At 34.0% G+C, this 17,685-nt stretch overlaps 1 protein-coding gene across 3 annotated transcripts in view; it reads right to left on the bottom strand.

The window, feature by feature from the left end:
- LOC137015298 (uncharacterized) overlaps nt 1-16,666 on the bottom strand; it is a 49,589-nt gene extending 32,923 nt beyond the window's left edge. For all 3 annotated transcript variants that reach the window (XM_067380173.1, XM_067380180.1, XM_067380164.1), the window contains exons 1-3: nt 16,340-16,666; nt 6,194-6,514; nt 5,481-5,825 (exon numbers count right to left, since the gene is read on the bottom strand). In XM_067380173.1, the coding sequence (XP_067236274.1) occupies nt 5,481-5,825; nt 6,194-6,514; nt 16,340-16,346 (673 nt within the window). In that variant the 5' untranslated portion in view covers nt 16,347-16,666. The remainder of the gene's footprint in view (nt 1-5,480; nt 5,826-6,193; nt 6,515-16,339) is intronic.
- Nucleotides 16,667-17,685: the final 1,019 nt, after the last annotated feature.

Consider the following 17,685-nt stretch of genomic DNA (forward strand, 5'->3'; position numbering starts at 1 on the left):
GAAGCAGACACACTCTGTCAGTTTAAATCTAGACTAAAAACACATCTCTTTGCTCTTGCATACACATAACACATTATCAATACATTAACATTTTTCAAATCCGTTAAAGGATTGTTACGCTTCAATAATTAGGTCGGCCGGAACCGAGAACATTTCCTATAACACTAGATATACCTGTACATCAGAATAAGAATGGCATCTACGCTAATATCTGTCTCTCTGCTTATCCTGAGGTTTGCCGGGTGCTGGATCCAGGCCGTATCCAGATCAGATGGAGAACCTGCGTCTGGACCTGACTACAACGTAGCCCAGGAGACAATGGGCCTAAAGATCCAATTCTGGCTGCATCTATAATTCAGATTTTTAATCCCCGTATCCGCTTACATATATTTATATATAATCTATTTTTAATCTCTATAATAAAAATGTATAATTCAGATTTTGATCTCCATATCCATTTACATATATTATATATATCTTCCAAGGGGTTTTTTCCCTCCTAGGACTTTTTTCCCAGTGCTAGCACGCTGGGTTTTTCTCCTAGGGGTTTTTTTTCCACCCCTGGAAGTCAGCCGACATTGGCTTAATGTAGCACCATCTTGTATATGTCACATATTACCACGCTTGTTTGTACAGTTTATTTTTAACCACTTCCCTTTTTTCTGTGCTTCTAATATGTAAAGCTGCTTTGAAACAATTACCAATTGTAAAAGCGCTATATAAATAAATTTGACTTGACTTGACTCATTAGTGTGAATGAGTCTGATCTATAACAAACACTATAAACATCAGCACTATATAACCTGAGTGAAGATCTGATACTGTAATGATAAAGAGTCATTAGTGTGAATGAGTCTGATCTATAACAATCACTATAAACATCAACACTATATAACCTGATTGAAGATCTGATACTGTAATGATAAAGAGTCATTAGTGTGAATGAGTCTGATCTATAACAAACACTATAAACATCAACACTATATAACCTGAGTGAAGATCTGATACTGTAATGATAAAGAGTCATTAGTGTGAATGAGTCTGATCTATAACAAACACTATAAACATCAACACTATATAACCTGAGTGAAGATCTGATACTGTAATGATAAAGAGTCATTAGTGTGAATGAGTCTGATCTATAACAAACACTATAAACATCAACACTATATAACCTGACTGAAGATCTGATACTGTAATGATAAAGAGTCATTAGTGTGAATGAGTCTGAACGATAACAAACACTATAAACATCAACACTATATAACCTGAGTGAAGATCTGATACTGTAATGATAAAGAGTCATTAGTGTGAATGAGTCTGATCTATAACAAACACTATAAACATCAACACTATATAACCTGACTGAAGATCTGATACTGTAATGATAAAGACTGTCATTAGTGTGAATGAGTATGATCTATAACAAACACTATAAACATCAACACTATATAACCTGAGTGAAGATCTGATACTGTAATGATAGTCATTAGTGTGAATGAGTCTGATCTATAACAAACACTATAAACATCAACACTATATAACCTGAGTGAAGATCTGATACTGTAATGATAGAGTCATTAGTGTGCATGAGTCTGATCTATAACAAACACTATAAACATCAACACTATATAACCTGAGTGAAGATCTGATACTGTAATGATAGAGTCATTAGTGTGAATGAGTCTGATCTATAACAAACACTATAAACATCAACACTATATAACCTGAGTGAAGATCTGATACTGTAATGATAAAGAGTCATTAGTGTGAATGAGTCTAATCTATAACAAACACTATAAACATCAGCACTGTATAACCTGAGTGAAGAACTGATACTGTAATGATAAAGACAGTCATTAGTGTGAATGAGTCTGATCTATAACAAACACTATAAACATCAGCACTATATAACCTGAGTGAAGATCTGATACTGTAATGATAAAGAGTCATTAGTTTGAATGAGTCTGATCTATAACAAACACTATAAACATCAACACTATATAACCTGATTGAAGATCTGATACTGTAATGATAAAGAGTCATTAGTGTGAATGAGTCTGATCTATAACAAACACTATAAACATCAACACTATATAACCTGACTGAAGATCTGATACTGTAATGATAAAGAGTCATTAGTGTGAATGAGTCTGAACTATAACAAACACTATAAACATCAACACTATATAACCTGAGTGAAGATCTGATACTGTAATGATAAAGAGTCATTAGTGTGAATGAGTCTGATCTATAACAAACACTATAAACATCAACACTATATAACCTGACTGAAGATCTGATACTGTAATGTTAAAGAGTCATTAGTGTGAATGAGTCTGAACTATAACAAACACTATAAACATCAACACTATATAACCTGAGTGAAGATCTGATACTGTAATGATAAAGAGTCATTAGTGTGAATGAGTCTGATCTATAACAAACACTATAAACATCAACACTATATAACCTGAGTGAAGATCTGATACTGTAATGATAGTCATTAGTGTGAATGAGTCTGATCTATAACAAACACTATAAACATCAACACTATATAACCTGAGTGAAGATCTGATACTGTAATGATAGAGTCATTAGTGTGAATGAGTCTGATCTATAACAAACACTATAAACATCAACACTATATAACCTGAGTGAAGATCTGATACTGTAATGATAGAGCCATTAGTGTGAATGAGTCTGATCTATAACAAACACTATAAACATCAACACTGTATAACCTGAGTGAAGAACTGATACTGTAATGATAAAGACAGTCATTAGTGTGAATGAGTCTGATCTATAACAAACACTATAAACATCAGCACTGTATAACCTGAGTGAAGAACTGATACTGTAATGATAAAGACAGTCATTAGTGTGAATGAGTCTGATCTATAACAAACACTATAAACATCAGCACTATATAACCTGAGTGAAGATCTGATACTGCAATGATAAAGAGTCATTAGTGTGAATGAGTCTGAACTATGACAAACACTATAAACATCAACACTATATAACCTGAGTGAAGATCTGATACTGTAATGATAGTCATTAGTGTGAATGAGTCTGATCTATAACAAACACTATAAACATCAACACTATATAACCTGAGTGAAGATCTGATACTGTAATGATATAGAGTCAATAGTGTGATTAAGTCTGATCTATAACAAACACTGTAAACATCAACACTGTATAACCTGAGTGAAGATCTGATACTGTAATGATATAGAGTCAATAGTGTGATTAAGTCTGATCTATAACAAACACTATAAACATCAGTACTATACAACCAGAGTGAAGATCTGATACTGTAATGATAGAGTCATTAGTGTGAATGAGTCTGATCTATAACAAACACTGTAAACATCAACACTGTATAACCTGAGTGAAGATCTGATACTGTAATGATAAAGAGTCATTAGTGTGAATGAGTCTGATCTATAACAAAACCCTATAAACATCAACACTATATAACCTGAGTGAAGATCTGATACTGTAAAGATATAGAGTCAATAGTGTGATTAAGTCTGATCTATAACAAACACTATAAACATCAGTACTATATAACCCGAGTGAAGATCTGATACTGTAATGATAGTCATTAGTGTGAATGAGTCTGATCTATAACAAACACTATAAACATCAACACTATATAACCTGAGTAAAGATCTGATACTGTAATGATAAAGTCATTAGTGTGAATGAGTCTGATCTATAACAAACACTATAAACATCAACACTATATAACCTGAGTGAAGATCTGATACTGTAATGATAAAGAGTCATTAGTGTGAATGAGTCTGATCTATAACAAACACTATAAACATCAGCACTATATAACCTGAGTGAAGATCTGATACTGTAATGATAGAGTCATTAGTGTGAATGAGTCTGATCTATAACAAACACTATAAACATCAACACTATATAACCTGAGTGAAGATCTGATACTGTAATGATAAAGAGTCATTAGTGTAAATGAGTCTGATCTATAACAAACACTATAAACATCAGCACTATATAAACTGAGTGAAGATCTGATACTGTAATGACAGTCATTAGTGTGAATGAGTCTGATCTATAACAAACACTATAAACATCAGCACTATATAACCTGAGTTAAGATCTGATACTGTAATGATATAGAGTCATTAGTGTGAATGAGTCTGATCTATAACAAACACTATAAACATCAGCACTATATAACCTGAGTTAAGATCTGATACTGTAATGATAAAGAGTCATTAGTGTGAATGAGTCTGATCTATAACAAACACTATAAACATCAACACTGTATAACCTGACTGAAGATCTGATACTGTAATGATAAAGAGTCATTAGTGTGAATGAGTCTGATCTATAACAAACACTATAAACATCAACACTATATAACCTGAGTGAAGATCTGATACTGTAATGATAGTCATTAGTGTGAATGAGTCTGATCTATAACAAACACTATAAACATCAACACTATATAACCTGAGTGAAGATCTGATACTGTAATGCTAAAGAGTGATTAGTGTGAATGAGTCTGATCTATAACAAACACTATAAACATCAGCACTATATAACCTGACTGAAGATCTGATACTGTAATGATAAAGAGTCATTAGTGTGAATGAGTCTGATCTATAACAAACACTATGAACATCAGCACTATATAACCTGACTGAAGATCTGATACTGTAATGATAGAGTCATTAGTGTGAATGAGTCTGATCTATAACAAACACTATAAACATCAGCACTATATAACCTGAGTGAAGATCTGATACTGTAATGATAAAGAGTCATTAGTGTGAATGAGTCTGATCTATAACAAACACTATAAACATCAGCACTATATAACCTGACTGAAGATCTGATACTGTAATGATAAAGTCATTAGTGTGAATGAGTCTGATCTATAACAAACACTATGAACATCAGCACTATATAACCTGACTGAAGATCTGATACTGTAATGATAGAGTCATTAGTGTGAATGAGTCTGATCTATAACAAACACTATAAACATCAGCACTATATAACCTGAGTGAAGATCTGATACTGTAATGATAAAGAGTTATTAGTGTGAATGAGTCTGATCTATAACAAACAATATAAACAACAACACTATATAACCTGAGTGAAGATCTGATACTGTAATGATAAAGAGTTATTAGTGTGAATGAGTCTGATCTATAACAAACAATATAAACAACAACACTATATAACCTGAGTGAAGATCTGATATTGTAATGATAAAGAGGCATTAGTGTGAACGAGTCTGATCTATAACAAACAATATAAACAACAACACCATATAACCTGAGTGATAAAGAAAGTCATTATTTATCAGATCTACTGTATTTACAGGTGTCAGACAGGCTGTTTTAGATAATAAAAGTTCAGGGTGAGACGTTATGAATTATTTACAGACAGCTGATAAACAATCATTGCTTTTATAGTCTTGAGTTACTCACCGCTGAGAGTAACAACGAATCTCTTGTTTAAAGTCTGATTGTTGCTGCTGATCTTCACTTTATAAACTCCAGAGTCTGTGATTCTGACATTTGTGATGATCAGAGATCCGGTCTGATTATCCAGCTTCAGTCTGTCTCTGAATCTCTCATCAGGATCATCATATAATCTTAGACTCTTGGCCTCTAGATCATGTTTAGCTATGAGTTTTCCTTCATCTCCAAACCTCCACACTATCAGCTCTTTTCTGTGTGTTTTAGTATCAGTCTGAAGAGAGACAGGATTCCCCTCCGTCTCTGATACACTCTTCATTTCACCTTTAAAAGCATCAATAACAGCTGGAGACTCTGCATGAGACAGATTTACAGATATTAAACATTAAACACAGTTACTGGCACTAGAATATTAACTTTAACAGTCAAGTATCTTGTGGTTACTCCATAAGGCATATATGAACCATATATTAATTAGTTTATGATATTTAATCTAATTTAAGTGCTGAATATAATTTTCCTTAAACATATTTCTTTAAGTGTATCTTTATTTGTGTTGATTGAGTCTGCTCCTTCTATAGGCGAAAGCTATTCTGTAAGATTGTTTTGTAAGATTTTCCAGCTGCAGTTTAAATATCAGCTTAATTGATTTTAATTTATAAAACAACAATAAACATCTAACATCTTCAAAACATCTAATTATTCAAAAATAGTGTCCTCACCATAGACATTAACACTGAAATTCAAACGTGAGGTCCCATGGTTGTGGTTGATCTCTAGTCTATAAAGTCCAGAGTGTTTAGTTCTCATGTTTGTGATTGTCAGAGATCCAGTCTGATCCAGCTGCAGTCTGTCTTCGAACATCTCAGGAACAATGGGATATGAAATATCATTTCCCTCGATTTGAGCAATGACTGAACGTGAATCCTTAAACCTCCACATCATCTGAATAATTCCCTGTATTTGAGTAAGATCAGGGTTTAGAGTGACTGAATCTCCCTCCATCACAGTCTTCACTTCATCTGTTCCAGCACCAAACACTCCTGCAGAACAAACACAAACAGTTTCTCAGAGATTAAACTCATGTAACACTGCTGCTCATGTTACTGAACAGAGTTCAACAGAAATCAATCTTGACTTATAAATAATATTTAACTTACTACAAGGCCACTATTATGCTTATTTATTAGTTCATAATTTTGTTTATTGGGTCAGCTAACTGGTTTGCATAACTTCATGTTCAAGAAAAATATATTTATTATTATTTACATTGTTGCAGCACCAGTTTTCACCCTCTGTCTGAATGCTCTATTTAATAGAATCCTCAAGAACAATAAAACTATAATTCCCCAACAAACGTTAAGACTGTGAGGTAATACACTTTCAAAGTTACATAATACAACACCAATAAGATAGTACCCCAGGTGACAAAATTACAGAACTGGTCTGTCATACATACACATGAAATGAATGGATAAAAATATCTCAAGAGTACCAGAATATCACTTTGAATATCCACATTTCTTAAGTGCATTGACTAATATGCTATGAACAAATATTAAATGCTGTGGGTCAGCAACAGGTGTGGCACACATGTCCTGAAAACAAGTGAAGCCAAATCATTTCGATCGCGCCCTGGTGGGTGGCTGAAGTATAGGTCATAAACCCCAACATTTCCATGTAAACAAATGTGACATGAGCTAAATGAAACAATCAAATTACACTTCAATTTCAAATTGATTTCTGTCATTTTAGGTAGCTATTATCACGTTGATGTATGTTCAACTGTTCATTTTTTAAACAGTTTGGTTTTAGTTAAGCTATCTGAGAATGCTTTGACGCACTAGCACAGTGCATGATTGCCTGGCAAGTCCAGAATGATATATCTTCTACAAGATATATCAGTCTGGTCAGTCCGCCCTCCATCGCGATTCAAGTCAACTCCAAACCCTACCGTGCAATCAGATTCGTTTATTTCAGTCCCTTCAATATAAACAAAGATTGCGCGCGGGAGACCCGAGAGTTTGTTCTATTCAGCCGTGAATTCAGTTTTAAATGACCAAAAACACATTAATTATTTACTTTTTGCTGTTGACTCTCTTGTCGCTTTGCTAATGTCATATCCACCCTTCTCTGATTGGTTTACTCCGCTTCCTGTTTGCTCGGATTTGCTCCGCCCTAGAAATCGAATTGATTCAATGGCCGACCAGACTCATCTGCTGGTACAGTGGTGAGGCTGGATTTTCCAGGCAAGGTGCATGATGCCTAAGGGAACATCTGCCAATTTCCCAACTGCTTAAAAACACCTGATCTGGGTAAATTAAGCTGACTTTTAACATTTAAAAATCCAAAGCTTGTAGTACATTAATATTTGTCAGACTGACTTACTGTAATTTTTGCCAGTATCTCGCTTACTGTATGTACTGTACACAAATATTTCCATTAAAAAAAGTTACTGCAATTCACCAATACATGTTAAAAAAAAACTTTTAGAGGAATTGCAGCATTTTTTTTTCTATTTCACCTGTACTAAATCATACTTCTAACTATAAACATACTACAACATTTAGAACATGAAAACATGATTTACTGTAAATAAAAAAAAAAAAGAATATTCGTATACTGTGTGTTTGTATACTATGTGACAGAGTTGTCAAAAGTACCGGCTTCGGTACCACATCAGTACTGAAATTTTAAAAATGTGACCCTTAAGTGATGTTGAGCGGATTCATAAACACCTCTGACCCTAACACAGACATATCAGATGAGCGCATCAACACAATCAGAGGTTTTTATGAATCCGCTCAAAATTTCAGTACCGATTGGTACCAAAGTCAGTACTTTTGACACTCTTCTATGGGTCATTCCGTGTCAAATCAACTAGAGGTCCCTGAATCAAATTTTTGATTTTGTTCATAAATTTTTTTTCTGTTGAAAGACAAACACAAATAGTGATGAAAGCCAAAATATTAAATGTCAGAGATGTATATTTATTGAGTAATCAAAATGACCATTTTCATCTGAGATTTGGAGCCAAATTAGAGGGATGTAAAAATGATTTTAGAAAGCTGGCAGCATCATTATTTTAGTTTTACACAGAGATTGGTAGGTCTATTAGTAAAATCTGTTGACCTTAGCAATCTTTGTTTCATTAAACACCAACAGTGACAGTTCAAACCTGGGAAAAAGCACTTCTTGTGTTTTGTGTCTTAAGTTTGCATGCCTGTAACTCAAGTAGTAAAGATATTTTATGCCGGTAACACAAAAAGTATTCAAGATCTCAATATCTTTCTAGATTCTCAAACTTAATAAACTTGTTGAATTTTACCCATTTTCAATGGTCACAAACCAAATGTAGGTAACTTTCTAAACAGACTCAACTATAGGGCCTTGAAAATGAAGATTTCAAAAGGGAAAGTTTATTAAGAATAAGAATCTACAAGGATATTAAGATATCTTGAATAATTTTAGAGTTGCAGGCATGCAAACTTGAGGCACAAAACACAAGAAGTGCTTTTTCCCAGGTTTGAACTGTCACTGCTGGCATATAATGAAACAAAGATTGTGAAAGTCAACAGATTTTACTAATAGACCTATCAATCTCTGTGTAAAAATAAAATAAAGATTCTGCCATCTGTACAAAGTCATTTTTTTCTCCCCTGTAAATTGGCTCCAAATCTCAGGTGAAAATGGTCATTTTGACCCCCTCTACAAAATAATGGATTACTCAGTAAATATACACCTGTCATATTTAATATTTTAGATTTCATCACTATTTATGTTTGTCTTTCAACAGAAAAAGTATTAACAAAATTTGAGCTGGGGACCTCTGGTTGATTTGACACGGAATGACCTCTATTTGATATTGTCAATTAAGTATCAATTGGCCAGTGGCAGCAGTGTTCATTTCCCTTCCTGTCCATCATCTCACCTTTATCTGAACTAGCTGTGCTTCAGAATGCACTGCTCTATCTATTTGTTTGTAATTCATTTATTCTTAAACAGCTTCGATTCAGCCAGAATCAGTCTTCAACAGAGTCAGTCTTGTATCTTCTTTGGAACGTGAAAAAACTCTTTTGGCGAATTACAGTATTTTTTTCTAAAAATATTTGTGCACTGTATATACGGTAGGGGTGTGACGAGATTTCATCGTGAGATTAAATTGTGACGAGATTTCTCGTTGAGGCGAAAAGCAGTCTTGTGATAGTGGGGGGCCAAGATGGCACTGTGATAGGTAGACGTGTTCTTGACGTCTCGTCAGGAAATTTTGAAATAGGACGATTATATAGCCATTATAATATAGACATTGCTATTTATGAACGGGTAAGTGATTGCGCTCATCACATTATCCTCCTTGTGCCAGTTTAGAAAATGAGTAGAAAAATAGGCAAACTTCCAACGTGACAGCACATGCCCCTATGTCAACTATGGAGCCTGTTCAAAATGCCGATGGAAACGATAATACCGTTTCCTTCGTGGAACTGATTTCGGAAAATATTGAGGAGCATAATTGGTTTGATTCAAGCAAGGTGGTGAAGTGAATTTTCTCAAATTTATTGTTTGTGAATTATCTTTGGTTATATGTTGTTCCTATTTCAAAAATAGAATTTGTTAGTGTTTGTTCAGATATAAGAGGTACTAGAATTGTTTTCTGTGTTTAATGGATTTTATGTTTAATTCTTTTTCTGTTATATCCTTAAATGTAAGGGGTTTACGTGATGCAGTAAAGAGGAAAGCTGTTTTTTTTTATTCTGTAAAAGCAGTGAGTCAGATATAATTCTTCTTCAGGAAACACACTCGTGTGAAATGGATGTAAAATTTTGGAAAAATCAATGGGGAAATACAATTTGCTGTAGCCATGGCTCTAGTCATTCTGCTGGAGTTTCGATTTTGTTGCACAAGTTTAAAGAGCACACACTAGGAGTGATGTCTTCCGATGAAGGCAGATGGATTATTTTATCGCTTCAGCAGGATAACTCAATCTTTACTATTTGTAATATTTACGGGTTTAATTCCTGATCTGCCAACAAGTCTCTCTAAATTCAAAGTACCCAGTACCCAGACTCTTTTGTGATTTTGGGTGGGGATTTTAATGAATGTGTGGATGATACCTTTGACAGATTTTCTCCCAGAAGCAACGATAGCCTGCATTTAAATATTAACATTTTATCATTATGCACAGAATTTTCTCTTACAGATACATGGCGTTTCTTTCACCCTGAGCTGCAGGAATTTACTTGGTCTAATAGTAATATGTCTTCCCAATCGAGAATTGACCTCTTCTTGATCTCTTCCTCAGCTCTTCAATTTGTTATAGATGTTTCTCATTCTTTTGCACCCATCTCAGATCATAAACAAATAAATTTAAAATTGTGTTGCAACACTGATAAAACTCCAAAGTTACGTGGTTATTGGAAATGTAATATTTCTCTCCTAAAAGCTGCTTCCTTCAATGATGGTATTAAGAACTTGTTTTCGGATATATATTTTCTACAAATTTTAGTGATGGTTATAGAGCGAAATGGGAATTCTTTAAATATAAGGCTAGGAAGATCGCCATTAGAAGAAGTAAAGATTTAAAAGCCTCTAAAAAAAAAAAAAAAAATGCATGAACTCCTAAATAAAATAAATGCTTTAATGCAAAAAGCCTTAACTCAGGAGGAAGATCTGCTTTTGAGAGAAGTTTACAAATTAATCAAGCTTACTTGGATGTGGCTAGAGGGGTCTTTATTAGGTCAAAATCCAAATGGCTAGAGGAAGGAGTGACTAATTCCAGTTAATTTTTTGCATAAGAGAAGAGGAATTGCAGGAGAAATTCATTGACCGTTTTAAAGGTCCCATTTTTTCGTAGTATTTTGAAGCTTTGATTGTGTTTATAGTGTGCAATATAACATGTGTTCATGTTTCGCGTGTAAAAAAACACAGTATTTTTCACATAATTTACTTATCTGTATACCGCTGTTTCCACTTTCATAAAAACGAGCTGATGACTTCCTTGTTCTATGAAGTCCCTCCTTCAGAAATACGTAACGAGTTCTGATTGTGCCAGCGGTTCCTGTGTTGTGATTCGACAGCAGCTTCTACTCCATCTTTCAAAAATAATCTTTGTGCGAATCCGGCATTAAATTGATTGAGATTGAGGAAGCTGTCCTCAGCAAAATGTGATGCACATAGTTTTACATGTGGATTATAATTTTCGGGAACCGAGTTAAACATAAATTGTAACCATTGATCTATAAGTACAGCGTCCCTGGGAAGGCCAAACAAAGGTGTTTGGACTGCGGGATGAAAATAACAGCGTTTCGACGACATGGCGACAAACACACTCTACAAACGCAACTCTTGTGTATTCCTGTGGGAGGAGGTTAGTCAAAAAACTGTTTTAGTGACGTCATTAAAGAAGGAAGTAAAGGGATGTAGTCCAAACTGGCCGTTCGATGTAGGCGACTTCTGTTAAATAAAATATCTCGCTTGGCATTGAACTTTGAGCTTTAAAATTTTACAGATTTTATTTATACTCTAACAACAACATTACACACTAACTAAAGTTTGAAACATGGGATCACGAAGAACGGGACCTTTAAATATTAATGGTGTCAAGTGCACTGATCCTAACCTAATTTCTAATTTTATCACAAGCTTTCATGACAAACTTTACACTTCTGAATTTAATATGGATAATTGTGAGACTTTTGTCGAAACAATTAAAAACTATATTCCTACCATTGATAATGACTTTAAAGACCTTTGTGAATCTACTTTAAGAATTGGGGAAATTAGATCTGCTCTCTTCTCTATGAAGAAAGGGAAATCCCCGGTTTTGACGGATTCTCTGTCGAATTTTACGTCCATTTTTGGGACTTAATAAAATCCCCTCTGCTTTGCATGTACGAAGAATGTGTTGCACAGAAGGAAATGACTACATCAGTGAAACAGGGTATAATTTCTCTTATTCCAAAACCTGAAAAAGATTCTCTCTTAATTGATAATTGGCGACCAATTACACTCTTAACAGTTGATTATAAGATCTTGGCCTTGGTTTATGCTAATAGATTGAAACTTAAGCTTAAATCAAATTATTGCAGAAACGCAGTCAGGTTTTGTCAAAGGTAGTCATATTAGCAATAATATAAGACTTGTTTTAGATTTACTGGATTATGCTGATTTTGTGCATTCTAAAGCCATTATTCTTTTCTTAGATTTTTATAGGGCCTTCGACACCATTGAACATGGATTTCTCCTGCAATCTCTCAAACTGTTTGGTTTTGAGGATTCTTTTGTTAACATAATTGAAATGTTTTATAAAAGGAATTAGTAGTTCCGTCATGGTCAATATGCACACCTCCCAAAGATTTGCTATAATGCGTGGTGTCAGACAGGGTTGCCCAATTTCACCCTTTCTATTTATTTTTGTTACTGAGCTATTGTCATTGAGTATTAGGCACAATCAGAACTTAAAAGGCATCTCCATCTTCGATAGGGAAATCAAAATTTCACAGCTGGCTGATGACACCACTCTTTTTTCAAAAGATAAAAGTCAAATTTCTAGTGCCATTAAGATCGTATGCTGGGTTAAAGTTAAATATGTCCAAACGTGAGATAATGTCTCTGCATAATTGCGACGACACGTTAGTTGATGGTATTCCAGTCAAAGTCATTTATGTAACTAAAAATTTAGTAGCCAGACAGCAACTTAATTTTTCTAGTCAGATTAAGAAAACCCCAAATATTTTTAATCTTTGGTTACAAAGAAATCTATCTCTCTATAGTAGGGCTCTTCTCTCTAAAGCAGAAGGTCTTTCTCGCTTCGTGTATCCTTCACTCTCTGTATATGAACTATATGTGACTGATTTTACTGCTAAAGGTGTCAATAAAATTTTCCTTGACTTTATATGGAAAAACAGGTCTTGATTCTTAACACTTCCTTTAGATATTTGACTCTACATACAAATGTCTTTTATTTCTTATTTCTAATGTTCTCCTGAAGGTGTTTGTATATTTGTATGGTTATGAATACAAATAAAAAATAAAACATTTAAAAATTGCGATAATGTTAGGGTGAAATTAGGAAAGAATATGCCATCGCTACGTTTACATTACATCCACTGTTGTTTTGCTTTTTATAGAAATAAAAAACATTTAATTCAGTTGGATAACAGTCGCTGCGGTATGCGCGATCGCAAAAGTGAAAGTAAACGCGAGCGCTTGTTCAAGTGCGATTTCAATACCCCGCATTTTGAAAGCGGCTCCCTGATGAATGCAAATATCTCTCAATATGAAAGCCATCTTAGGCTGGGCTGTGTAGTTGTAAGCATCTCTCAGCTCTGTATCATGCTTAAAGAAAAATTTGGTCTCTATTTGCACTTTGAATATTGAGAGAGTGCTTTGGTTATGGTTGCACTTACTGTTTGCACTTAAGACTAAAAGAAAACTGTTATTTATTTTTCATGGTAACACCTTACAATAAGGTTTCATTAGTTAACGTTAGTTAACTTTACATGAACTAAGGAAGAACAATACCTCTACACCATTTTAGTTCATGTTAATTTTGACATTTACTAATACATTGTTAAAATCAAAAGTTGTATTTGTTAATGCACTATCATGAACTAACCATGAATGACTATTTTTATTAACTAACATAAACAAAGATTAATAAATACTGTAGCAAAGATATTGCTCATTGTTGATGTTTGTTAATACATTAATGTTAATAAATGAGACCTTAATGTAAAGTGTTACCATTTTTATTTATACTGTTTTTATTTCTATGATCAGTTTGTGGAGGTTAGGAGGTTAAAAGTTGTAGAAGCTCATAAATCATGTACAGTAAGGTCTGAAGAGACTGAAATCATACAGTAGAGAAGTCAGTCAGTTGAGTTATGGCAAAACCTTTTACAGTACTTTATTATTGTATTATTGTATATAGTTATTGTTGTATTTTACTGCATATGATAATTCACACTAAGAAAGTAGAACTGAAATGACATTTATTACAAGATGATTAGTTAAAACATTTCAAATACACCAGCAGATTATTTTTCTAATCATGGATTTCTTAAAAATAGTGTGTAAAAATCTTGTCTCATTCTCGTGAACTCAATCTTGTATCTAGTCTTGTCACGTGAGATGTGTCTCGTCACACCCCCTATACGGTAATGGAGGTATTGACAAAATTTCACCTGCACTATGTCAGTCTGGTCACTAGGAACGTACAGCCTTTGAACATGGAGAAAAAAAAAAAAAAAAACATTTAGTTGAATTTAACTTTTTCATGAAAATATTTGTGTTACTGTACGCATGTTAGGGGAGGTGGTCTAAAGCAAGATACAGGCAAAATATAATAAATCAGTTTGCCCACACTGGGCATTTACTATGGCCCTGTAAACATTATCTGAAATAAATATTTGACTTAGTTTCAAAGTGAGGGGAATTCGCAGACCGTCCCTAAAGCAGCCCAGGTGAACATGCAAAGCGAATACAAAGATTATACACTAAGAAGCAACGCTCAGTATAACGTTCCATTGAAACACCGGCGCCCAGCAGCAGCCCTGCGTTTCCCGCCATTTTGGGGTGAAAGCGAGTCGGCAGTCCACTAGTTTCTATGGCAATATCAGCAGCATATTAAAGCTGAAATCCAATCTGAATGATGAAAACACAGAATAAAATACTATCACTGGAGATCATCAAATCCTTTTTACAGTTTATTTTACACACTTTGTGTTTAAGTCTTCCACTTTTTCACAAAACCTTTGCTCTCTAGAAACCCAGTCAGTTTGGGTTAAATTTCTTTAAAAAGGCTTATAAACACTGAATTAATACCAACATATAAAATTAAATTAATGACATGCATCAGAAAAATTGGGAAAGTTGGACAATAAATATATGAATATAACAGCTTGATTTTGCAGTGTTGTCTAATGCCTGTTAAAGCAAAAGTGTCCAAAAGTGTGAATTATGGGATAATCGGACACAGCAATGCATCATGTGTTATAAGATCATTATGTTTGTAGTGTGATCCATTAAAACGTACAAAATAGCCTATTTCAATTCAGACCTCGATATTATTACTATTACTCCACTAGGACTGAAATATATTGCTCACTGTAAACATGATGATCTTACATTTATTAATTTACTATTAATAAACGTGTACATTTGCATAAAATGGAAATACTCAATAAAGCAGGCTAACTATTCAGATGGATGAATGGTTGGATTCCACAACTGGTAAAATAAAACATAAGACAATACAACATTTACTGTAGGATCATACAATTTACTGATGGCTTTATTTAAAAAACTGTTCTACTGCGCTTCTGATTTGGCAGTGAAATTCGCCGATTTTGGGTGCATAAGATGTGAAGTTATTATTTTCACCCCATAATGGCGGCCGCGCTGCCGGAGCAGTGGCTGTTACCTAAACATGATCAGTGTCGCTTCTTGGGTTCTCTTTGGTGAATATCAAACTCGTGCCCCTGTCCCTTTAATCGTGAATGTGCCCTATTCGGTCGTGTCGCGGTTTGTTTATTTAATTCGTAAACAGCTTCCATTCAACAATAGAGCAACGTGTATAAAAGCGCAGGAGACACTACAGATAGTGAAGGACAAGTTAAAAAGGGGTGGCGAATGTCGGTCCTGCAGAGCTATCACAAATATATAAAACTCCCCTGCCCGAAGCTCCCCAGTAACCATTAAAACCTAGTTTAGCTTGTTCAGAGTTTAATTTGAAGGAAAACTCTTCAGGGCTGATTTTCCAGGATCATGTTGTCTCACCTCGGTCATACTGTTTCCAGTGTCAAGAGTGAAACCGAAAGTAGTAAATATAATAAACATAGTAAATATAATAAACGGAATCATGAACTTACCGCACATTAGTAGAACAATCTGAAATAACCTGGAAAATTGTTCTTCATACTGTTGATTCCAGCAAAACCTGATTTCGATGAATATTATTAATGCTCAATGTTGTTTCTGGAATCACACCCTCCTGACAGACCGACAGCGATGAGTGTGGAACAAACCCAGCTAATACATATAGAGAGATCTTAATACCGACTGATACTGATGAATACATTTTCATTAGGCTACAAATTATATGCTACTAAAGAATTAATTTAAGGTTTCCAGATCTGAAAGACTGTAGAGAAGCTCAGAAACCTGTAATAGCGGAGACTACAACAGTTCCCTTTCTGTGCAGCGGATCGCAAGCTAAAATTGAGCATTACTGCCATCTGCTGTTTGAATGGACCAGACAATTCTCTTTTTTTCTCTTGCTCAAACTCTGTTTTGAGCTCTTGGACAACAGCCTACAATACAAAATATGCAATAGGAAGGTGTAGACTAGTTTACAGAAATAAAGAAAATGAAAATGAGAAACACATAGTAAAAATAAATAAATCAATAAATCACAGTATTCTACCAACTTGATGCAACGGATCTTTAAGTATTAATCAGAGTTATCTTTGGAATGATAACAAATTAATGATTTTATATTTTTCGTTATGTTTACTTTTGTGGGCGTTGACTTTCAATGATAAGAACACACAACAAACTCGAATTACTTAAGCTCATTTTCTCATTTTAAATGTCTGGAGTGGTTTGACACATCAGACAGTTAATCTCGTTCATGATAGGAATGTATTATATATATACATATATATACACACACACACACACACACACACAATATACACACATACGTTGTATATGTGCCAAACAGACAGACAGACAGACTGATGTGTAAATAGTAAGACACAAAAGATTTGTAAATTACAAAAAAGACTTTTTTTAAAGTAAACATCTATTGATACATTCCCATCATTAATACTAAGTTCCGTTTATAATTAAGAAAAGCGTCATGCATCCACACTCATTTTAAGTATTGTTTCATTCATTTTCCTTAGTTATGGGGACTTTTATTTTGTAGTTTGCGTGGTAGCAGGTTGCGATGAAATTAAAGGGCGAAATTTGCGATGAAATTAAGGCTAAATGAACACACATATAATTTTGAAAGATTCCACTGTCAGACTGTTTGGAAATTCACATATAAACATTAAAAAATGATATCACAGCTTAGAATGCAACTGTTTATTTGTTTTGTTTTGTTTTTAATGTTTTATTTGTTTACACTATGGAACAACAAACTCAAAACATAGCAACAATTAAGAATAACACCAATAGAATAATAATAATAATAATAATAATAATAAAA

Source organism: Chanodichthys erythropterus, chromosome 3 (assembly GCF_024489055.1).
Source record: "Chanodichthys erythropterus isolate Z2021 chromosome 3, ASM2448905v1, whole genome shotgun sequence".
NCBI classification, from domain to species: domain Eukaryota; kingdom Metazoa; phylum Chordata; class Actinopteri; order Cypriniformes; family Xenocyprididae; genus Chanodichthys; species Chanodichthys erythropterus.